Source organism: Zootermopsis nevadensis, unplaced genomic scaffold (assembly GCF_977971745.1).
Source record: "Zootermopsis nevadensis isolate Lab colony 2312 unplaced genomic scaffold, Znev_1.0 Znev_ptg000010l, whole genome shotgun sequence".
In the NCBI taxonomy this organism is placed as follows: Eukaryota; Metazoa; Arthropoda; class Insecta; order Blattodea; family Termopsidae; genus Zootermopsis; species Zootermopsis nevadensis.
Window position 1 is genome coordinate 16,777,929 of NW_028259142.1, and position 26,148 is coordinate 16,804,076.

At 34.3% G+C, this 26,148-nt stretch overlaps 1 protein-coding gene across 7 annotated transcripts in view; it reads right to left on the reverse strand.

Moving 5' to 3' along the window:
- Positions 1-926: 926 nt before the first annotated feature.
- Positions 927-26,148, reverse strand: part of Jarid2 (Jumonji, AT rich interactive domain 2) — a 44,253-nt gene continuing 19,031 nt past the window's right edge. For 6 of the 7 annotated variants that reach the window (XM_022076412.2, XM_022076416.2, XM_022076414.2 and 3 more), the window contains 12 exons: positions 25,044-25,604; positions 23,901-24,111; positions 23,486-23,638; positions 23,071-23,269; positions 22,132-22,283; positions 19,902-20,187; positions 16,989-17,103; positions 16,046-16,337; positions 14,828-14,926; positions 13,519-13,713; positions 12,105-12,215; positions 927-11,506 (listed from right to left, as the gene is read on the reverse strand). In XM_022076412.2, the coding sequence (XP_021932104.1) occupies positions 11,405-11,506; positions 12,105-12,215; positions 13,519-13,713; positions 14,828-14,926; positions 16,046-16,337; positions 16,989-17,103; positions 19,902-20,187; positions 22,132-22,283; positions 23,071-23,269; positions 23,486-23,638; positions 23,901-24,111; positions 25,044-25,604 (2,476 nt within the window). In that variant the 3' untranslated portion in view covers positions 927-11,404. The remainder of the gene's footprint in view (positions 11,507-12,104; positions 12,216-13,518; positions 13,714-14,827; positions 14,927-16,045; positions 16,338-16,988; positions 17,104-19,901; positions 20,188-22,131; positions 22,284-23,070; positions 23,270-23,485; positions 23,639-23,900; positions 24,112-25,043; positions 25,605-26,148) is intronic. The other variant, XM_087346625.1, reaches the window with a different exon arrangement.

Below are 26,148 nucleotides of genomic sequence, written 5' to 3' on the forward strand. Positions count from 1 at the left end.
CGTTAACGAAATATACCTGCTACATGTATTTGACAAAAGGTAACAATATTGCAATACACTTTGCATGGCTTGCCTCATGCAGGTATTGTATTTTCTTTCAATTAGGGAAGATACCATTGATATTAGATTAAAATAAGTAATTTCATACACATCGAGGTCATTATATCAATTTTATGGATAACAAATTAATGTGAGAAAAATTGGTTCTTTTCAGCAGTCACTGTTTTCGACAACTTACTTTCTTTTGAACTTCAATTTTTTTTTTCAACAGTAACGTTTAGAATAAGAGCTAAATAAATTACTTCATTAAGTGTTTTCATTTTCTATACTTAACAGGATTTATCACTTCACATACACAAAATGAACTGAACTGCACAAACAAATCTGCATCAAAACCTGGGTAGTGTATAGGCACCAAATTAGTTATGATCAGAGTACTAACATTTATTAATGTTATCAGATATATCTAAATAAAAATACGAGCATGTATGGCCCTCTTTAATCATTACTGCAACATAAGCTATTCTGTAAAATGATCATGAATAGTGAGCAGGTAAGGATTTGGAAAGAGATGATTGTGGTATTTTTGAGGGTACTATTCCAGTATTCACCTGAAAAAGTGATAAAAACCATGGAAAACTTCTGAGGATAGGCAGTAACTGAGCTCATAATTGAACTGGTACCCCATGGGTATAAATTTAGGGCATTATCTCTACACATGCTTGCTTCGTTAGATCATGGAGTGGTGATATGGAAGGAGGCAGTGATGACCCATCTTAAGATACTATCCCAGCATAGACTTAGGGAAACCATAAAAATTCCTGTCAGTACAGTAGTGCAATTAAACTAAACTGCTCAAAGCATCTGATGTCATCCTGTACCAGAGTTTCTGTGGGCCCCAACTCCATGTGCCAATAAATGCTCAGTCCAGCTTTATCAGTTTTATTAATTTTACGTTGCCAATTCAGATCAAGCTGCCATCATCAAAGAAACAAACACCTGGTAGTTACAAGTCCCTTGTAAAATCCGGTCTGTAAAGTAGTAAGATGGGTCTAACTTCTTCATCCTGAAACATTTGAAACTTACACGGTTTGCAGCATATAGCCAGCCTAGACCAAGAATGAACTACATTACATCCTGAAAATGACATAGGTACTTAAGCATTCAGCCACTATGTTCAGTAGAATGCAGATCAATACTGGCTCAGAAGAGTTATATCTCACTAACAGAAACATCAAATGTCAAAATGACATAGGTGCATAATTCTAGTAGCACTTTAACTGTAACTGAAGAATAACTCCATTCACTGCACCCTGGATCTTTCAATTGTCAATTTACTAATCCTCATTATTTTGTTTCCAAACATGTTAATCTTTTAATTGTTTTATAATACTGGTATTTGCTGCAAATTACTTCCCTTTGCATTTCTCCAATTACACTTGCACCTTCATTCTGTATATTTTAAAAATACTTTTTTCAACTTTTAAATTATTTTTTAATACAATATTTGTTGCATAAAAGTCTTCTTACAAATGAAATGAGTGTCATTTGTATCACTCCCAAAACAACCATATACAAACCAAAAACTGAAGAACTGTCTAAAAGTGGAAAGTGGAGAACAACAGATTTCTCATTAAGTACACTAAAATGGTACTGGAGCAAGCAGGGGTGATTGGCACCATGTATTAACTGGTAAGTTTGGAATTAGGCAGTATAAATGTTTGTAACTGGTGTCCTGATAATTACAGCAATGATTAAATGACAATACAAAATCTTTTGTGTGAGAGCTACATGGGGATGGAAGGCAACTGTTGCCAGCATATACATAAGCTATCTGCACTCACGTTCTTCTTGCCAGGTGACAGACCAACTGTGGGATTATGAAGCATATTACAAAAGAACTATATCAATACACACTGACAAAATTCTAGCACATAATTTTTGTAAATATTTAGTCTTAAAATGATTATATATTCATATAAAAATGGTTCTTTATGCATAGATAACCTTGTAATTTTATAGCATGTAAATCTGCACTCTTGAACACAGGTGAACACTAATAGCTTTCTTTAAGCCAGAAAGAGTTTAACTTTTTTAAATTCTAAACGGCAGCCACATGCACCATAACATAAAGTAGACATGTTACTTGAAGGATGCAAAGTCTAACTACTGTCACATCCTTTTTCTCTAGCATCATAAACCATTTTTAGAAACTCATTCTGTCATTTCCTTCCAGTATCTATACATCATGACCAGTTGTTTGATACTCAAGTCATGCATCATACAGTCTAGTACTATTTACATCTGAACAGTTTGGACTCTATTTTGGCACAAAAGGATTTCCCAACAAATGGTTTTGAAATTATCACAATTTAAGAGAGACTTTTTGTTTTCTGGTCCAAGCATGAACTTGAATTTCAAGCCAATCATTTCTCCTACACTGTACAAAATATCAAATAAAACAGGTTTCTAAAGTTGATTTAAACCCACTTTAAAAAGACAGCATGTAAGATATGTACAGCACATGAACAATTAGTACCTTTACTAATATGATCACTAATTTAATTTCTGAATTAATATGACAACTTCTTGAAAATGACAACATTTCAACTGTGGCAATACAAATGCTTTGGTGACCTTAGAAACTACAAATACACATACAAGTTTCAAACCTGAGTACAATTTTTTTATTCTACACAACTGACTGAATATGTTGTTAATAATATGTCTCCTAAAGACAAAGGATATTCACACCTATTGTCAATACGCCATGGTCTTAGAATGTACATTATTGTTACCCAACTACTTCTTTTATACAATAATTTATGGCAACATTATCTTAAAAGTTGTGGACCAACAACAGCCTGTGGGGGTCATTCAGAGATGGATTTTATGATGCTCTTCCACACACAATATAAATTACCACACCACAAATTATTTGAGGTGGTTGTAAAGATAAGGCAGGGACAGACAAAAAGATTCACAAATATTAAGAAAATGCTGAAACTGTTTTAGTGCAGCAGGAGTCCTTCCATAGTTTCTCAACCAATGATTCATGGATCACTGAGAGTGTTTAATTTATCACACTTCAAAAAATTTAGTTTGCATTATATGTAATTTACAGCTTATTTTACAACTAGAAATATATGTATTTTTGTATCAAAATAGTTTATAATGAATATGACTTCTTTTTTACTCCCTCTTTTGCTGATATTAATGGTGTGACTAGGCGAGTAGTGAAGAAGTGAACACAGTTTAAGGATTGGTCACTGCATCCCTCAAAATGGCATGGCAGAGTTGTAACAAATCCCAGATTCTAGGAAGATAGATATGTTTGACAAATTATTTTATATGCCCTTGTGAGTACATTTTAATTGTGAAATATTTAATGTGGATGATGCCTCTATGTTTTTAATATCCCAAAAATGTTATTTATGTTTAAATAAATATGTTAGATGTGACAGTAAAAACTTGGTTTGTTAGCTATTATTTGTAATCTACAATGTGAATCAGGGAGCATACCAGTCCTTGGGAAATGCATTCCTGTTTCATTGGTATGTAAAGTAATGAAATGTAACGTAATGTTATCTTCAATGTCATCCATCTTGTTAAGAAAGCGGATTGTTGATGGCAGTAATATAACACAACAATGCCGAGTAAACAGATGACATTTCCTAGGTAACATAACAATGCACACAAGCTAACCATTGTTGTCGATTTTTTGATATGGATCTTACACATTTTTGTTACACGTTTTCCTTTCCCTTTTTTGGCCGAATGACCCTTCCGTATAGACGTATTTACATCAAAAAATCTACTTCATGAAACAGTGTGCTCTGTTACAACATAAAAAAAAACAGGTTTTGTAACTTCTGGGCTCAAACTCAAACAATGTTTAAGGAAATGTAAAAAGAAGTGTCTAATCTATGTAGGAGCAGTTCAAGAAATGTTTTTTTATCATCAATTCTTTTAATTTTCTCACTGCATAAAGATCGAGATGGCACACATACAAGGCCACTGCTATTCATAACATAAATACAGGGAGTTTGTTTAACGAGAAAAAGTAAACACACTCTGCCACTGTGAACTAAACCTGGAAAGAAGGTTTACACAAGCACACTTGACGCACCTACTTCACTGAACTATCTCCACATAACAAATCTCTGTTACTCTTTTTTAACTAAATCACACACAAATTTCTGCCCTATCTGTGAAGTTAGAAGTGTCACCACTCTTCACAATATCCTTATTTATGAACTGTCTGTCCCTTCTTTACCATAACAACCTTATCAACTGTATGTAATGTATAACTTCAGCTTTCAGGGATGAGCTGCATCAAATGTTACAACATTCAATGTGGCTCATTCCTGAAAGCCAAAGCTACATTCTGAACTGGAGTCACAGAACCTAAGGACAAGAACCTTATCATCTCTTCTGTTCTCTTGTATATTAAATAGATATTTATAAGATTTTCCTATAATTAGATCATAACAATGTAAATCTCACACTGCCACTAATTAAAATATTATATATTATACTCTGAATTTATTAATTACAACACTTTCAAGGGAAGAATGCTCTGGTTTTCTCTACTCTAACACACAACCGAGTCTAATCTGATGAAGGTGAATGTAAACAAACATATAATACAAATACATAAGAAATATGTAAGAGAAAATAGAAAGCAGACTAGAAGCAGCAGAGACGTATTTTCCGAGAGTAATGGCTGAATACAGATTGCCTGATTATAAACCCAGAAAAGGACTAAAAACAGTCTATATTAATACAGGAATATTATAATATCAAACAAAATGCTTGCAACACTTAGGAAGGACAGAGAATTATGTATTTCAAGAATATTTTGCATAAATTCCAAATATATACTCCTGGCAGGTGTGCTCGCTGCTCTGTGACTGACAGTTACTTAGGCTACTCCCCCTTTTATAGGAATCAGGCTACACTGTTGAGGTTGGGAGAGCACCCCTTGAAATAGGGTGAATCAAATTTTCTTGCAAGGGTACCCAACAGAGTATCAGAACATGTGCTCACGTAAGGAAGGAGAGACCTATGATGTACACAGATGTGCTGGAGAGACCAATTTTAGAATTGTGAGACTTGAGGTTCTCATACCAATGAAGATGTCATTGTTGTTCTTCTGGTTTATAATGCCATGTGGATTAGTAGGTAGATACTAAAGTTCTCCGTATGATTTCACAATCCAGAAGAACACAGACAACTATAAATTTTAGGTTTTAGCACTTTTTATTACACCATTCTGAACAGTCTTAGAACAAAACTTTAGAATTTGGAAGTAGAAGAAGCTAATAAATGTTAATAAAAAATTTAAAAATTATGTAATAATTTATAGTAATAAAGAAGACACCACAACAATCCACATCGCTGGATGATAATAAAATGCACTGGAAGTAAACTGTTTCAGAATAACAAATGGATAAAGCTAACTGCTGCAGATTTGAAATTAATAACAGTAATAATAATAAAGTCTGTATTCATTTATTATGTTAAGGTCCTGCCCATGTAACTGATGATAGCATTTTCAATTGAAAACCCTAAAGAAAAGAAGTAGGCTTACAGTATGCTACTGGGATATGTATTATAGAATTAATCTACCCTACAAAATATGAATAGATGTTAGCTACAATATTCATTATAATTATTATAAAAGACATACTCATTATTACTTCTCATTTAAAGCTTAATTACATTCAATTTATTTTGCCAACAAACCTAAGTATATAAATATTATCTTCACTGGGTTTTTAAGTAGGTAATTGAAACTGATGTATTCTTATCCTGTGTATTAGAACAAGTTCTCACAATATCAATTACAATACCTCACTGTATGATACAGTATTACACACAAAAACCAGTTAACCCTTCTACCCTACTTCCTTCTCAATTGTTTAAAATCTACAAGAAGTTTTTCTTACATGAACAAATTTTTCAATCTTATTAATGCTTTACTTTTAAAAGACATGTTTAAAGATTCATAGTTCTGACACTCTTGCTTGCATGTACTTACTCTTATAATCTCCAAATAAGAGTATAAAGGAATTTGGAAAGTACATATATTCTCACAGAAAATCTTGAAGAAGGTATAACTAAATGTCTATCATGCTCCCAGAATTAAACAAAAAGCAGTGAAGGAGAAGAGAAACACATACAAAATTTTGACCAGAAAACCTAAAGGGAAGAAGCCACTTGGTGGACATAAATAAATGAGAGGATAATACTATAATGTGTTACAATGGATCTTAAGACCAAGAGATTTGAAGATGCTGATTAACCTCTGGGTTCCATAAAAGATGGATAATTTCTTGACAAGTCAAGTGACTTTTGGCATCTCAAAAAGGACTCTCTGGTCCTTGTAATTAGTTAATTTTGGAATCAGAAAATACTCCAAGTAGGGTACAAGGGTTAAAGAAACTGGTGCATATTAATAACTTCTGGAGTTGCTAAACATAGTTAATACTTGAACATAATGTAGTTACACCCTCGATTAGCTGCACAAGGAATATGTAATCCGTGAAATACTTGGAGTTAGTTTTTAGTATTCTTATATTTAAATGGCACTAAAAATATTAAACATTTATAAACTTAACTTTCATGCTCTTATAATATATTTATGAAAATCAGAGTTTTGCTTTTTTGTCTTACTGACCTTAGGCACATTTATTTACTTAACATTTTCTTAGATTTGTAATAAAGTTTTGCTTTATCCAAAGTGTCCATTTCTGTCATTCATGTATGTAATCAAGAGTTGCATCTTGTACGCACAATAAACATTATAGAATCAATATCACACAAGAATATATATGGTAAATTGCCATGGACAATGAATAGTGGTCATTTATCTTACCAAATTCCAATTTTAATTCATATTTCTGTTCAGGGCTCAACAAATCCTGGGAACCAGGCAGCCATGTTGCCAATTCATTTCACCTAGTATTTTCTGGAATCACTGAATTTTTTCTATATTAATGTATGCAAGTTCAAAACTTAGTTCAATGGTGGGATCTTAAGGACACAGTAATAAACCTTGTGGTTTCATGAAATATGGTGAATTTTATCTCCTGAGTGACTGTCAGCTTCTCAAGGAAGAGTTAATTTATGTATGTAAAACTGGTAGTTTATAGATGCAAATCTGACATGCAGATCACAGCTTCAGATGATAACAAAACAAGACTCTCTGTTCATACTATGTCATCAGAAGGCAGGAAAGCACAGACCACAGTGATTTGAAATTAAACACAGCCTATCTGCTTGTGCATCACAAAGAATGCCTTTATGATGAATAATTGTAAACACACTGCTCCAAAAACATGCTGATTAATGGTTTATAAATGCAGAGTGTAACCTTGACATAACAAAAATTTATAAAATTAGGAAAATCCTTATTAAAATTTCTAACAGGTATTTGTAATACCCAAAAATAGTTGAAATACATAATCTCCAATGAATGCAGGTATGTTGACATTGTTTGCACAAATTAACACATATACTGGAGTACAAAATGACTTGGCACATAAGATGACCCTGAATTTTCAATTAAAAATTTAAGCCTTAGGCTATATTTGCCAGATAAAACAACTATAAAATATATTGTTTGTTTTTAACTAACATTCATTAAAATCCTGCAAAATCCTCATCAAAATTCTGGTAGTTGTCTGGATTTATGTTTGGCTTTTACATTTGGCTCTGGTGTTTTGTTCATCCTGACAACTTTGTAATTACAGTAATTGTGGTCATGCTATCCCACTACATATTATTTTATTAACATCTCTATGTTAACTGATGCAAATCACTTAATTCCCATTATAATTATTTCTAACTGAACCTCATGTTTGATATACATAAATAACATAACAGTATTTAAGAATTTAAGGTTCATATTTGATGCTTTATGTATAAGACGACCCCTAGTTTTGGGGGACTTATGTTAAACGTAGGTTTTGAAGATTTCTGTCTTCTGGGTTGTTGCGCCGTGTAGTCTGGTCGATGCTAACCAACGTTTCAGACGTCATACTGCCTCCGCCATCAGAGCGGGCAAGAGTGCACCACCAGAACCAATCAGACCACTAACATGGCCCTTTTCAGGGCCAGGATCCATCCAACCGAACTCACCCTTTCTCTCCCTCTCCCACACTCGCCCACACGCTCCCATTGGTCCACTCCCACGCCTGCTCCCATTGGCTCGGGGCAGGCTACACCTTTCACATTCCGGCCCTATAAACCTAGCCCCACACACCCTATTGGCATATTCATCGCCCTGATGACAGAGGCAGTATGACCTCTGAAACGTTGGTTAGCATCGACCAGACTACACGGCGCAACAACCCAGAAGACAGAAATCCTCATACTCACCGCTGTGAAAACCTCAAATCTTACGTAATAGGTTTTGTCTTTTATGATGGAATATACAGTATAATGAAGATATTAAAATGATAATTTAATTCTTGATGTTTTTACCATTACCATAATCAAATACTAAATATTTTTCCCACTTACATAACCTCTTGTACTCACAAATTAGAGATTATTAGACACCATCCTTTACAAGCAAGTTTTCCCATTATTTGCAGCATACTGCAAGTCCCCCATACATTCCACCCATAATCTTGTGTGTGTATATGTGCATGAGAATAAACATATCACCTTGAATCAAACCTGCTTGACAGATATAATGCATAAAAAGTTTAAAAAGTCAAAGCAATTTTTATGTATCTGTAGTAGTGTTATGGGCTGGTTCTAAACCCCAAGACTGGAATACAAGCAGCATTTTGATGTTACGCATACCAGGGATCCAGAGATGGCATGATTCAGCTATTATGTTAAACTGTAAAATGTGCCACAAAATAGTTCTTGTATTGATGGCTGGTCTCTCGAAAGGTATGCCAGTCAGTCTTTTCTGGCAAAAACACTCAAAGAGCATTAATTCAAAATCTTCATTCTCTGTTACATATTTATTTCTGTATCACTGGTCTTCAAGCTCACAGAACAGTTGATCATATTTCATAGGTATTCTTTTAAATGATGAACAATGTAGAAGAATTTTAAGGATTGCATCTTGGTACATGGCTACATTAGTGAAAAGGCAAGAAATAGCCATGTACACTGAATTTAAGAAATCCTTTCAGTGCAAATATCTGCCATAACTTATTCTGTTAACCATATAAAAAGCCTTTATATAATCTATAAAGGCAATATATGTGGGAAGATTAAATTATTTTTTCTATTAGTTGGGTTACTGAATAAACACTATGTTTGCAATAGCAGCATTTCCTGAAGCCATTTCATTCCTCTCTTAAAATGCTTTCTGCTATTTTATTTACTCACTCTAATAATACTTTTGCATACTCCAGTTAAAAAAGAGTTCAACAGATCTATGCCTCTATAAATATGTTGCCTTTCTTAAATATTGCCAACATCAATTTTTTTCCCAATCATCAGGAATCGAACCAGTTTTCCAACATGAATTCAAAAATTCTTAAAATTTCACAAGATAAGGTAACAATGCCTTTTTTTGTTAATTCTATATTTGTATTGTCTGGTCCTGGTGCTTCTGTTACTTCTGAATGTTAATAACAATTTATCCAGAGTAATGGGACCTAATAAACTTCATTTTCTGCCATCATAACTGTTACTTATTTTTTGCTTATCCATAATTCTTGAAAACATTGTTCCCATTGATGCAGAGGGTATAGGGTTCAAAGCATATTGCAGCATTTTTCTCTGCTTTATTTGACTCTTTAATTATTTTATAAGCTTTATTTTGATGTCTGTGCACATCATATTCTAGTTCCACTATTCAGTTATGTCTGTTGCAGAGCTGCTTTATGTAAACACCCAGTATGCTTGTTTCTTATCTTTTATTTTCTGTGCTGCATTTGTATTCCTCTGGTAGCTAACCTTTTTTCTTCAAATGCTTCTGTTGCTGTTCTGTGTACTATGGATTTGAAAATTTCCCAAACTTGATTAATACTGTTATTATTCAAGTTAACCTCCTGCATATGTTTATTCATTCTATTCTGATATGAGTCTGACACTTCCTTCCATTTCTTAATAAGTGTACTTTATAAATTTATTTTGTGGGTAGTATTTGTTTTGATTTTATTTTCAAACACCTTTTAAACATTATCAAAAATGAAATCAGTAAACAATCTGATCCTGCCTCACTTCCTCTACATACTCTTGTATTAAAGAAAAGAGTTTCTTGTTGGTAATTACATAGTCTATTATTTTTGTGTAGCTCTCTTAGAGAAGAGATTAAAGAAAGTGTTTAAAATTCTCATGTCAATGAAGGAAGCAAAATCTGTTAATAGCTTGCAATTCTGAATTGTTCTTTATAAAATTCTTCTGTGTTCTCTTTCCTCCTCCCTTCAGGAACTAAAATCTGCAAGGGATAAGCTACTCACAGTTATAATCTGGAATGTGGACTTCATCTCCTAGATTAGCAGGTAGGTAATCTGTGTAGACTATGAAGAGGCAAAGAGGGTGGATTAATAGTACCTTTAAAACCCACAATAGCTTCAGAAGTAAAACTGCAAGTATATGATGCAAACAGATGAAAGTTATGAACTGCTAAGTGCAATGAAAATGATAAAAAACAATTACTTTTTATGTGGCATTTTCCACATATTCAACGTGAAGAAATTGATGGGGCCGATTAATGTGCTTGCTGTAATGCAGTTCTCATTATAGGCCATATTCGTTCTATCACAGTTATACTGTACTTTGAGTCTTTATCATTAAGACAAAGCCCACTGAATATTATAATGTGTTAGAGTCTTACAATATTGCTACATTCACACAAAGAACTATTAATCTACATTTGTTCACTGTATAAAATTTCTGTGAAAACAAATGTGTATTTCATAACCACTGACTTAAAAATAATATCTTTCCAATTTATCTTTTTGGTTTCTGTCCCCAAATTTCTGAAGGTGGCACCTATAATGACAAAATTTGTTGAGACCTGCTTCAGTATGTTTTAAATAGGTCTCTGAATATATTCTCTGAAACTCTTAATTTACATATTACAGGTATAAAGTAAAGTGTTTATATTTCTAAAACAGTTGTTTTACAAACAGAAGCATCAAATGAAAAGCCTGTATAAAATAAACATTCCTATCTACAACATCTGGCAGCATTTATTACACTATATTTCAAATCATTTCACTCTAGCATTGTTTCTGCTGTATGTGCATTTCTTAAAATAAACCCTAGGTCAAAATAAGGTACAAAAGCATCACATATTTAATTCTTGCTTTCAATATGTTTAAAAATTATTTTTTTTGTCATTATTACCTCTAGTGGCAGTGATAGTAGCTACAGCTTCAGGCTCTTCCAATCACTACTCACCTTAACAAATATATGTTTGCAGTCATGGCTTATGTGAAGAGGTGCTGTGCTTCCCTTGCGATTTTCTCTGACTCTTCGCTTCAATTCTTTCTTGTAGCTTCTGAATTAGTTCATTCAGTTCAGCCTGTAAAGAGCAATGGAAACAAATCATAAGTATCTAGTTAGTAATAGTTTAACACTGTTAATACCAAAGCCTACCATTTGACACACTCATGAGCCAGTTCCATCCACCTCCCACCCTCACAACCTGTCTCTTGAAAATGCACCTCCTCAGTCTTCACTAAAGTTCTGCATATTCTGAACTGAGAAACACATCCAGCCCAATGTTACCTCCTTTACATCAAAATCCTAATGACATTAAGTTTTCTCATAAAAGACAGAGTTTATTATGTAATATCCTAAATTACCCATGTTCTTCATCCCTGTAAAGACCAAATACTTTCCAGAGCAATCTGTTCTTCCCTCAAAGGGCTATTTTACTTTCTGTACTCTTTTATTCGTCCAACAGAAATGATATCTCCTTTCACAAATTTTACATGAAATTGCACATTTTTTAATATCATCATATTAAATTTAAAGACCAAACACTACATGGCACTAGAGCTGTTCCCACCTCACAAATTTGCACAACCAATATGCTGATATGCTTAATGACAGATGAGAGGTCTGTAATGGTATTGTGTTCTATAAAGAACTACTCATGCTCCATTTCAGATTGTTACCTGATCATATGTGTACAAGAGTTTGCAGTATTTGAGATCATGCCTCTTCTTTGTCAGAAGTTCTACTGCATGAGGAAGACAGTAAACTGCTTCTTCATGTGCGTTAGTTACCTGTGAACATAGAGTAAACACAGTAAAATCTACTCATAACAGAATCATTTAAGTGCATCATCTTTCCATTTCAGACAAATAGACAAATATCTATTTAACAAAATAATCACATCTGGATAAAAAATATTACATATTATTTCTGTTATTTTATGAATGCTACTGAGTTCTGCCATGCTGGAAACACAGCTGAATCAGCTCTTTCAAGGGGTGTGTGGATCATTTTGTTAATAGCTGTGTATGAAAGAGACCAAGTGAAGACAGTTTAGTATGGTGATTAATTAATGGTTATGTTTTCAAACACATCAGGAAATCTATTTATTACAGTGCTGTTCACATTTATATTTTGGTGGGAGTGGAGAAAATTTTAATAAAGACAGCTTTCCATTTAAAACAGCTTTTCTTTTACATAAGTTCTCTAATTCTTACTCTATGCAAAATTAAGCTTTTTGAGTTTGAACCAATAATTAGACAAGTTCTACTGTATTTACTTAATCCTTGCATACTGTATTCTGAAACTAAACTTCTTTAATTTGAACATAACCAGACTACTTTTACCGTTTTCAATCCTGCTTATTACACACAAAAACTAAACTTTTATTATGAGGTCAGATGAAAAGACCTAATTGAGGATCACAAAATTATAATTTATATATTGCTAGTTACATTTGTAATACAATCCGGGGGCAGTGACAGATAAGTATGACATATGAATAGCAGGGAAATTTCAAATACTCGAAGAAAATTCTACCCTAGTGCCACTCTGTCCACCAAATGACATGCACTGATACCATCAGGCAATTTACAGATTGATCCAGTGATCCAACACAGCCTTCACATGGGGCAATATATTAGTGACATTGACAATTCCTTGTGTGATCTCCCATGCATGCTGTCTGCTATACTGACAAGATTCCCAGGATGGAGAATGTAATTAAATAAATAATAAACTCATTGAGAAGCTAACAGTTATTCAGCTGGTCAAGAAATTTCCTTTCATGAACTACAAATGCCTATCATCATCGTCACAAAATCCCACCAATGAACTCTAACCTGAGCCAATTTAATTCACTCAACATTTCAACATCTGTTACGCCATGGATTTATTTATTTATATTCCTAAGATCCATTTTAACATTATCTTTCCAGCAATAGTTCCTCCCTTGAGATTCATGACAAAAATTTTACATTCTTTTCTTGTCTCCCAATGTGTTACATGTCATATCTGTCTCAACACCTTTGAACTGATAACCCAAACAACACATGGGCAGTGCATCATGGCATGTAGGTTTACAAACCATCTTACCAATGACACAAAGAGGTTAGCTCGACACATCTCACACTCATAATCTGCCTCCTCTTCGCGAGCTTGGCGAGCTTTACGACGTTTAATGTTCACTTCAGGCAATGGCAAACGTTCCGATGTTTTAAGTCCCAATGCATACAGTTGCTTACGATAGTCCAGTTCCTGCTGTCTGATCTGTACAATCATTGGTAGAACCTATAAAATAAAATAGTAAAATCCCATTACTCTGACAATAAGGACAAGAAAATGAGATTTTGGTAACAGGTTCTGTGTCAATGAGGTTAAATATTCAGATCACGATTAAGCTCATAATGTACACTACATAACATCTCAAAATATTATTTACATGCCTCAATAAATGAAAAGCATAAAGGAATCCATATCAAATAACATGATGCCTACAATACAAATTAATTTATTTATCTTGCACAATCTTCTAACCCTCATTTTTGAAGACAAAATGTCAGTAAGAGAAATTTCTTTTTCTGATCACATTGCTTTTTATTATTACTATATTCAAAGATGCAAAAACTGAGCCCTTGTTTACATATATTTAAGAACAAAAACAAAATTGAAGTATGCATATGAACAGATTTAGAATTCATTTGTAAACATATAATTATTTTTAGGCTACATTAGCAAGTTACAGTCCATACACGTTCTTTACACATGGCAAATATGGGTCAGATTGTGTCTCTGCGTCTATCTGAAATTTCCACATCTGAAACTACTCTACGAACTTCCATGAAATCTGATATTGTTGGGCGAATTTAGTATTCAACTGAACTGGGTCTAGCTTAAATGAGTCTCAAAAGAAACACCCTCAAAAAATTAGTACACAAATATTGACACATTTTCTGAGATGGAGAATAATGAACAAAATAGAAGAACAGTGTGGTATCTTTTATTTAGTTAGGTTCATGTGTTTGATCTGTTATGTTTTTTTCTGAACTGTATTTAACATTACAAAAGTATAAATGAAGACCATAATGTATCATATGGAATAGTATGAACAAGATCATACATACATTCATATAAACAATGAAATCTGTATTTAAGGTTTCTCTGGATATGTAAGGATTTAAATACCAGTGTGAGGAAAACCTGAAACTGGGGAAATTTACTACTGAGAATGATTTCAGATCACTAAAATTTAATTTCAGATAATAGACAACCTTAAAGGGGTTTCACTGTGCATAATACAAGACACTTTAAATGAACACATGATTTGTAGTGCCATGAAATGACAAATTATATTTCAGTGTGCTGCCGCATGGAAAAGATGGACAAACATTCAATCACTACATACCTGTTTCAAAACTTCAACATTTGTTCTACCATCTGTTGAAATACTGAACAGTAGTCTCTCCAAAGAGAACATGGAAGGTTCACAACTGTTCTGAATATCCTGAAATAAGAAATACAGTGAACAGAATGTAGAAAGTAAAAAGACAACACATATATAGGAGTTTTTACTACTTCATATCGAGTTTAAAAAAAATTATTTAAATTGTTTAAAAATGATAACATTTTCACAGTCACATTACAAAAGTTTGGGTTCATATATTGCTAGTATGGTGACAATGGGTGGTGATCAGGATTAAAAAATGTTCCATGCTTCTACATACTGGAGAAATTATTACAGCACTAAATTCACATATCTTCTTAACATCTTAAATACTAATTCAAAATGTTCATCAACGGATGAATAAAAAATCAACTATGCCTGTAACTATGAAATTGAGCTGAATGCTATACCTTGTTTCTAGCGATTTTTCAACAGCACATAGATTACATAGAGCTAAATGGTGGGATGACTAACCTCAGCCAGGATAGCTTCTCTCGAGGCTGAGAATCAATCTCAATATTTCCCAAACACAAGAAGAAGTGTCAATCATTGACATTTATTATAGGCATATGGCATGTTAAAAAAATATAACAGTGTAACATATAAGGTATTCTTATAGGAATTTGAAATTAATTTAGACTAAATACATATAAAATTTATGATAAATTTTTACGTGCATTTCGATGATATTATTTTTTGCAATATGATGCAGAAAGCCATGTCAAAGTACCAGTTGTGTAAGAAAACATACATTCATCTTCCCAACTGTAGTAGCTATGTGCCCAGCCTATTGCTATCTTAATTTCACTATTCTAACAACACTATGTAATGTGCATAAGACATTAAGTTCCTTGTTATGTAATATCCTAAACTTTCCACATATATTTACTTTTGAATTACTTAACAAAACTGTCAGTAGCTCAACTACATAGCACTGAAATTTTCCAATCACTTCATCTACCTAGGTTCAAATATTTTCTTAAGAAATTTGTTTTCAAATGCTTTCTTAAATCAAAGTAACAGACCATGTTATGGGCACAAAACTTCCCACAACTGTAAAATGACTTTTCTATCTTGCTCTGAAATATCTTGGAAAGGAGATGGGTTGAACTCAATAAGAACTTGCACTTCCAATATAAAATATAGAAAGCATGCAAAGACTCCTAGCTAAAAACGTACCCTGAATACTTGTTCTGCTGTGTTGAGCCAGTTAGGCTGTGCAAAGTAGACACTCTCGGATACCAGGTAACCTGTGCAAATACTGGATGTAAAAGCACGTGGAAACACCAAAATAAACTGGCCGGGCTCCTGTACTGTGTGGCACAATGAAACACCATGTTTCACCAACATTGGTGGAGGAACCATTGCGGTGTCTGAAGGAAGCCATATTGTCTTATTCTTGCAATACCTGGGCACTAGTTTTGTTAAAGCTGATCTGAACACTGAACTATACTCATCAGGAATACCATACCTGCAATATATGGAAAGAAAATGGTTTCATAAGTAACAGATAATACTGGAATATACAAAAACATTTGTATGAATGCGAACTCATTTAGCACTAAGAGAACCACTGCAGCATGTACTAATGTAGCAGTGAAAAGATTAGGGTTAAGTTGCAAGAGATTATAATAATATGCACTGGATGGGTGTGGCTTCTGTTGTCACTCTAATGAAACTTCCAGCTCCACATTATAACAAAATCAGTTAGTTAAACCACCTATTGCATAACAAAATTGGAGTCAATCACAGAAGAATATGTCATACTGACATATTCTACTCGGTGTTATTGTCTACTTAACACATTTGCAACTGCATAGGTTATATTGTGTCAAAATATACAGTGAAAGTGAATGATGAATTAGAAAGGCTATACAAGGAAGTGATTGTGATGAATTTTAAGGTATTATCTCAGAATTTTTTTGAGCAACTGACACAAACCATAAAAAACTTGTCAGGATATATGATGTCTGAATCAAGATTTAAACATGGGACTCCCAAAAACAAAACAAGAGTGGTGATCACTCAACTGCGGCATTCAAAACACTTTACTTATTCAGTTCTTATGGAGTATAGTTGAGGACACGTGCTGATATATAATAAATACCAGTAGAATTATTACCAAATTTTATTGGCTCCAGTATGAAGGTATTCAACCCATGGTAGACCATGTGGATCTCTATACCAACAGCATGCAGTAAACAGCATTCCAACATGGAGGGTGGGAACAGTAACACCTGCAACTCACACATAAACACTTCTGATCACTATGTACAATGTTAAGGGATAGTACAGAACACAACTGAAGGACAGATTTCTCTCTTCTATCATGAAGTAATGAACAGCTTCATTATGCAAACACACTGGTCAGTACATGCACCCAAATTTTCAGCCTATTCAGGGAATATATGAGGGGTAGGATGAAAGTAAGTTTACAAGGCATATTTTCTGAAGCAATTCACCGAATAGTATGTTTTGAATGATCAGGACTCGACAAACTCACTCTTACTTAATAATAAGAGAAAAATTAAGGCTGGTGAGTGAGAAAATCTCAAATTTGTCATTAATATTCTTCTTTCGGGGATATAATAATATTTCAAATAATAAGGACAATAATGCTATCAATAAAATAAATAAGTTTAACAATAAAAAGATGTCTCAAAACAACAAGTAAAGAAACATGCCTAAAATTTTACAAGATAATGGCAGTTCCCAAGGAGCCAGGATAGCTCAGTCAGTATAGTGACTAGCTACGGGCTGGACGGCCGGGGTTCGATCCCCGATGGGGGCAGAGGATTATTCCTCTAGCCTCTATGTCCAGACCGGCTCTGGGGCCCACACAGCCTCCTCTCCAATGGGTACCGGGGTCCTTTCCCGGGAGTAAAGCCGGCCAGGGCGTGACGCTGACCACTCACCCCCATCTAGTGCCGAGGTCAAGAATGAGTAGGAGCTATACCTCCACTCCCCCAAGCGCCTACATGGAGTATAGTGGGACAGCTTTACTTTTTAATGGCAGTTCCCGAGCTACTTTATGAATCAGAGAAATGGACATGAACAAAGAGACAAATGAAACAAATTGAAGCAGTGGAAATAAAATGTATAAGGTAGGTAGCAGGCTATACACTTCTGGGCTGGAAGCAAAGTGAGGAGATACAACAAGAATTGAAGATCTTTAAATTAACTGACATAATAATCCAATACAGAAATGACTGGTTGGAACATTTGTGTAGACTGGACTGTTGTATTCCTAAACATCTACTACATTACTGACCGACCAAAAGGAGGAATGTAGGATGCCCATGGAAATGTTTTAAGGACCAATTCTAGTTGTGTATATGATTATGAGATCAGAAAAAAACCACTTGGTTTAAACCTTGTTGCTACTGCTGCTGATGATGTTTGCACTTTCTGTTTCTCCAAAGATGAAGAGCAAATTTATAACTGGCATGGGTATGAAAGACTTTGTCAATATGACAATGACATGTTTGAACTTTGCGAAGTAGAAAAAAGATTAGAATAAGATACAATTCACTAGTTGTTTTATACACTACTTTATATACATTCTGTAGCTTTTTTTTATTTCAACTTCTGTTATCTCCTGTGAATAATACAACTTCAATGTATGGCTTATGAACTACGAGGGTGTTTCAAAAAGTAACAGCAAATTAAATATTTTGAGAAATATAATTCAATTAGAGATACAAATGATGTCATTTTTCTACATAATCACCCTCCTTTTCAATACACTTCTCACACCGTTGCACCAACTTCTTTATTCCATCAGAAAAAAATGTTTTTGGTTGTGCCTTTAGCCAGGAATGCACCGCTTCTTTGACCTCGTCATCATTCCCAAATCAACGCGTCCTTCAGGGATCCAAACACATGATAATCAGAGGGAGCAATGTCAGGGCTGTAAGATCTGAAATCTCAATCTCCGAATGGTGTGAGGGCGTGCGTTATCATGGACGACCGGAGCGTTGGTCATCACAGATTGATGTACACCCATTTTTAAACGCATCTACCCACTCATACACTCTTCTCTCGCAAATGCAGCATTCTTCTATGAATTTCACGAGGTTTCACACCCTCTGACCACAAAAATCTGATGATTGCTCGCTGCTCCTCTACGGTGCAAACAGCTAAGGGCGCCGCCATTTCGTATATGCATCCCTTCAAATTAAGTACGCCACGCCATTTACTGGGCAGTGTCAAAACCTTCTCTAAGAATGTATCTTCCCTGTGCGGGAGTTTGAAATGCCTGGGGTATTCGTTTCGTGAAATATTGTCAATTTGCTGTTACTTTTTGAAACGCCCTTGTATTTTATTTTACATGGTCCCCATGAAGAATGAGACATATATTGAAGTATGATTTTTAGGTCGTCTGTCCACAAAGTCTGAAGTAATGTCTGGGAGGCTGAGAAAACACACCACTTTCTATGGACAGGGGATATAAAAATGCATCTCATAACATTAAGTGTATTAGTACTCATTTGGACTATGCAGAAAAAATAGTTTATGAGTCTTTAATGATACAGTATTATCCATGTCAAATATTCCATGTATAACTTAAAGAAACATGCCTTTTAAGCATACTTTCTGCCTACCTACTGTGCACATATAACTATCCAATATGAAGATTTGATAACAAAAACAACCCCTCCCCCCTCACAGTTCTTCCTCACATCTTCTCTCCCCTGTCTTTCTACTCTTTTACCATTTCCTTCCAGCTTTCCTTCCTGGCTGACAAAGCTGAAGAGATACAGCTGTGAGGCACCTAAAATTCCACCGCAGTTATTTAATTCCAACTTGGTATTAGATAATAAAAATATTTTCATGGGATAATTTTCTTCAAAAACTACCTAAAGTCTGGATGAATAAAAAGTGTGATGTATCAGTGGCTGACATTTTCTCCACCTTAAAGTACAATAGAGTACCTGCATTGTGGGGGCTCACTAAATTCTGTATATTCTTCCATTATCTGAAAACTTACAATAAGCTTGAAACATTTAGAACTATAATATTACTGTGAACTCACCCATTATAGGTCCAATGGATCGCAGGATTGAACCACTATTGTTGGTGAGCACCTTAAGATTCCATGGATGACGTGCAAATGGGCTGTTTTTAGAACATGGGAAACCATATCCCCAGCCACTAGAGTCAATGGAACCAGAGTGAACGCAAACATGACTCTGTCGTAGAGTTACGTGGCGCCAAAATTCCTGCTCCACTTCAGATGCTGGTGGTTCAGCCTGACGGAACCACATGCTCATTGTGTTCCGTGCAATGCGGTAGAATGCATTCAAGGGCATGTTGCGTCCCTGAGTAGTAAAACATGAAGTTGGTTGCTTCAAAATCAAGTATCATTAATAAGCACAATAAACAAAGCTTATCAAAGAAATAGGCTAAATTGTCATAAGTTAGGAGAACAACACAAATGGTACTAATAACAGCCCATACAAAATTTAGAGAAATTTGGATGAACTAAGAGAGATATTAAGCAAATTCCAGGCACTACAGATGAAGTTCCTATGAAGTATTAAAGAACAAACAAGAATCAAAAGTAGAAATACTACAATAAAAGTTAGTAAAATTAGCAATACAGTGATGTGGAGGTGTGCAATGTATGAATGACAATAAAATACCTTTGATAGTATCAAAGATGAAGAAGGTGAATAAGCAAACACAAGCCTAGCAGAAGATATCAAGGGAAGACCAAAGTAAAGAGTAGTGAAGGAGTGGACAGAGACAGTGAGAGGAATGAGAAGAATGTAAATGGCTTTGTCATCAAGATGACCCTTTCTGGTAGATGTGTCAATGGAGGACAATGATAAACTTACAGAAGTGTAGTCCCTGCTTTTTATAACTTAAACCAAACAGCTACTGTAACAATTTTACTTTGTAACACTTGTTCCTGGCAAATACATCCAACAATGTCCTCATCAGCCATCCTGACTATTGCTCACCAGACAAGGTGGATCCACATTTTACCCTCTTATTTCATGATACTATATCAACTACCAACATGTTACTATATACTTTCCAGCCACAACTGTTATTAATACAAAACATTAACTTTACATATTAGATCTTAGGTTTTCATGGCCATGTAATCTTTATCCTTTGTACACCACAGAGTTTCATAACAAACATTTATTAAATTAGTCTACAACTATTATATCTGTGTTGTATTGTGTACTATGCATTTCAGTTAAGTTTAACCACCATCAGGTGTACTGTATGTCACTTAAAGTTAAATATCACAGTTGTTTTTAGACGATTAATAAAAGAACCTGTCTGTAACTTATTACTACTTCCTTGTTATATGTTCAACTCATGGGCACACATTAGTTGTGTATTATTTTTTAACTTATGTCAGATTGATAAAATCATTAATGTTGCTGTTCACTACATAAATTCATGCTGTAAGAACACCATCCATAAATACTGTCCTGTTTAAAATTCACACTGTTGCTTAGGTATGAAATACCATATTCTTATCACACAGATGCATGTTCTATAAAGGCACCTTGAGATATTATTAAAATATTATCTTATATACACACTCTATAAAACTATTAATATTCTTCAGTTCACATATTTTATATGCTACATGTATCTCTATGGTGGTACAGATGACAAGCCAAGGTACACAGACATATTATGTTTCAATTCAGTTTATTGTTCCTGACAACACTACAGTTAGCAACACAAAGACAAGAATTTCTGTATGCACATACTTGTATATATTGCTACTGAAACAGGTATTCATATATACTCTAAACAGTATTTATTCAGACAGATAATTTTACAAAACACAGCACACTCAGCAGTCCATGCAAAGTTTACTTCGCCTCTGAAGGAAGTTATGCTACAGATTTCTATCACCCTTCAAAAACTGATGACCTCGGCCGGGTTTGAACCCATGAACCTTGGGTCCAGCGGTGAGCAGGCTAACCACTAATCCACTGAGGGCAACACTTTCATTTCATTATATACATAGTACTCTGCTGGAATGTATATACAACACTGACCATATATACATAAATCATACTTAATTAGATATAAGAAAGATTTCAGATGAACTTATAGTCATACTACATGTTGATCAAAATACAGATCACATAGGAACATAAGTCTGTCTAAAAGTTTAACAGATTAAACATCTATCCCGCTGATTCATATACTACATATCAAGGCAACTTTGAATAACATGACAGTTAACATGCCTGCAAACCAAAGGTGCAGTCAAAATAAATCTGTACCTTCACAATGCATTCTTCACTTTCATCTGATGTGTCACCTTCACACTCTTCCTCAGGCACATCACTGCCACTTGGACTGGCCGATAAAGTTGCTTGTTTCTCTCGCTCAGTCCATTCTTTATCCACTTCATCAAACAGTTTCTGTCTTTCAGCTAAATAAAACAAGCATTGTAATGCATACATCCAAGAACAAAAATATTTAATAAAATTCTCAACATGTGACAAAAGATATAAAGCAAGTAAAAGAACCCAAAACTTCAACACTATTACAACTGGAATCCATCATCACTGGTAATGACGCACAGTCCTTCCATACACCTCCTATCCTGATAACCAATTTCCCAAAGTTCTCCTCATTAACCTTCCAAGTTGCCACTTTATAAGAAGTTTCCCTCATTAGAACTATATCTACTTCTTGTCTCCCCCATATTAGCCACATGGCCAACCCATCACAAACTCTTTCACTTCACTACTGTGACAATACAAGGTGGAGAGTATAAATCACAAAAGTGTTTCTTGTATCAAATCCTACAAAAACTACTTTTCAGAACCAGCTAAAACAACTGGTAAAATGATTTTTAATCTCTCAAGAGATGAAATATACTTATATGGGAAGAAACCACTTTAAATAATAATAAGAAGCATTTTGTGACTTCATTCTTCTCTTGATTTCATTATGAACATTGTTTTTGTACGTTACTGATGTTCCAGCATATTTCAGATTATTCATTACCTATTATGACTTCATTGCAGATTTTGGTTCCATGACATATTCACATGTACAGTTTATAAGAGAAGCAGTACTTAACAATATTTATTCTGAAACATGACACAAAGGATTGAACAGAATATAAAATGGATGGCACATACCATGTACAAAACATAAAACCAAATTTGTTATTTCTTACATTCTCCTTCCTTTGTTTAACATGTTCTTACCTGGTGAAAGTGTGTCATAAGGCAATAAATACTTGCAGTATATGTCATCTAACTTTGTGACTCTATCTTGTGCAGATTTTGGAATCTTCATTCCATCTGCAATTCGATGCCACTTCTTCTTCTCAATTACTTCTTTCAAACCACCAAAACTTTGAACTATTTTGTACAATCGTGGTAAGTCAACCTCCATGCCTCCAATCTACATAAAAGATATAGAAAACACATAATTGGTACAAAATGGAAAACAGAAGTTCACAGAACTATTGTATGGCAGGGAGAGAAGGAAAAACTATGCATGGAAATTATGATTAAGAACTCTTCTCTGAAGCAGCAGATAAGCATCCTTATTTTAATACAAACATTTGTGCAGTTTATTTTATGCCGTACATATGAGTCATTACTGTGCATGTCTTACCCAAGGAGGATGGTTGAAAGATATACTCTGCGTAGCTAAATACTTCTTAATAGCCATCATTTCCTTAACATTTGGTCCCCAACGGTGTAGCATCTTATGGACATACTGGTTGTATGCCAGAAAGCGCATGTCATCGCTGACTTTACATTCTGGCTGAGATCATAAACAAAAAATATATTAAATTTAACAAGCAAATGTAATATTCCAAACTAGATATGAACATTAAATCACTGGGCAAAAGTCTGATGCATGGTTCTGGTTGATCTGATAAAGAAATAACCTGCAACCACATTCATAAATATCTTACCAAAATTATAGCACAGCTATAAAGCAGCACAGATTAGTAATTCTAAGAATATTTATATTGTTTAAAACTGAAGTAACCAGGCAAAACCAGGCACTGCTTCATGCTTACCTTAAAATTAGGTGGTGGCACAACACGACACAACCCAAACTTTTCAGCCACAGGGCGGATTCTGTCAATATACTCTAGTGGGTCTTGAAATTCCTTTTCTGTTGGATGAAAGACAGGTGCTTCGACCATCTGAGCTGGACTTTCCAGATTGGGAAAGTTTGTAGTGTTGCTTGGTTTACATGCATAGCTTGATTTTGCTTTCTGAGAACTTCTGCAAAAAGTATGATTTATTATGCACTATGTTGTGTTGAGGCATATGCCTCCGGACATGACTTATGGCCATCATGACTAGAATGAATTCATATTTTTAGATGAAAGCACTCCATGTTGCCCCAAGGACAAAATGACAATGATGATAAAGACTTACTCAATTCACTGACAAATTTCAATTAGGCCCATGATAATCTCATTTGCATTAAGAACATCAATGAAAGCACTCCATGGAATCAGTACTGTCAGTTAATCTGTTTTGGTTAAATCAAATTAGGGGAAACTGAAGAGACTGAATAAGATACCTAGATTTTTCCTACTCCAGGATGGAATAAATATTGCATGTAAGAAACTCAGATTTGGCCCATGGTAGTATTCATATATAAATAACAGATCTCTTTATAACATTTACTTCTTTTAAAAATATAAATTAAAAAGACAGACCATGACAGAAATGCATATTTTCATGTCCCTAGTGCTGTATTTGTTTTATTAATTTCCTTAATCTACAACTGGGTATGAGAAAATTGAGTACATCCCAGTCCAGATTTTTAAACTACTGACTGCTCACACTGAACAGAAATATATTCAAGTCCTTTTCCATTTCTTAATGTCAATCAAATATCATTCTAAAAAAAAGTTAACATATTGTTTTCACATACCTCAGATTAAATTAAATGTTGCCACTTAACTACCTTACACTTAAGAATTAAATTCTTATTGTTAATAATGCCATAACTTTTTGATGTATCTATAAAATATGTTTAGACACTACAACAAATAATTGACACCTACATAACAATTTTTAAGTACAGAATTTCTGTCATGAGGTTCTCGGGCCCACAGTCTATTAAAAATAGCCCTATCCTATGTTGAAGTATTCTAAAAATACTAAACATATTAGGCATGAACAAACAACCCTGAAGAACTCACCGCTTACTACTTCCTGATTTGGATGTATATGAAGTGCTTGGGGAGTACACCTCTGTTGAACATCTTCGCTCCTTTCCTACATTTCCTTGACCTTTGTTTGTAGCCAATTTAGGTGCCACCACATCACCAAGTGAGGAAAAGGAAAAAATATTTGGGTCCAAAGAACTCTTCTGTTCTTTTATGGAAGCTACTATATTCTGCTGTGCCTTATCAACAGGCTTTGCAGGAACTATGGCCAGAGGTTTATTCACTGCACTGTCTATTTCAGATTCTGTACATAAACCTGAAGAAATATCAACAATTTTTCCAGCAGTTTCAGGCATCTTCAGAGTATTCAAGTCTGTATTATTTGGCACTTTATCTGTTATAGCATTATTATTTGTTTGGTTGTTTGGAGGAATAACAAGTCTACGACCACGAGCGGTTGGTTGAACAGTACCAACTGGTGGATATGTTCCAGTAGTGACAGTTGAAGTTGCTCCAGATACAGAACCATACATATTCTTCTGCTCCATCATCAACATTCCAGCAGGTCTTTGACGCTGTGTAGTGACCACAGGCCTGTAAGAAAATGAATGTACATTACAAAATAACAAAAAATACAGATAAGACAAACAAAATTAAAACTATAAATTCAACTTAACACAGTAATCAACAAATTATTACAATTAGATATAAAGCTAGCATCTACCTCCCTGGAAGCAGTTAAAAAATAAATAGATGGTATTATTACCAACTTAATAAAGATATTGGTCTTGTAAATAAAAACTAAGGATATGCCAATATGCAGTTTTCTTTAGATGTGTAAACATTTTATCAGATGATAATAAAGGTCATTACAGCGTATCACACTATAATTAGCATTATGTTTCTTAAGCCTGGTATATAACGTATGGTAGCAAATAATAATTTTCTGGGCATTGGCAATGGATTTTCTGAGATGACATGCTAAACCTATCAAGAAAAGATAACATAAAAGAGAAAATATGTAACTATATGAAGCTGGAGCATAACAAATTAAGGTGTCTACTACACAGATGAACTAAATGATTCCGGTTATTTAACAGTAGTCTTTCAATTGGAGATTTTTACATAGTGCCATATA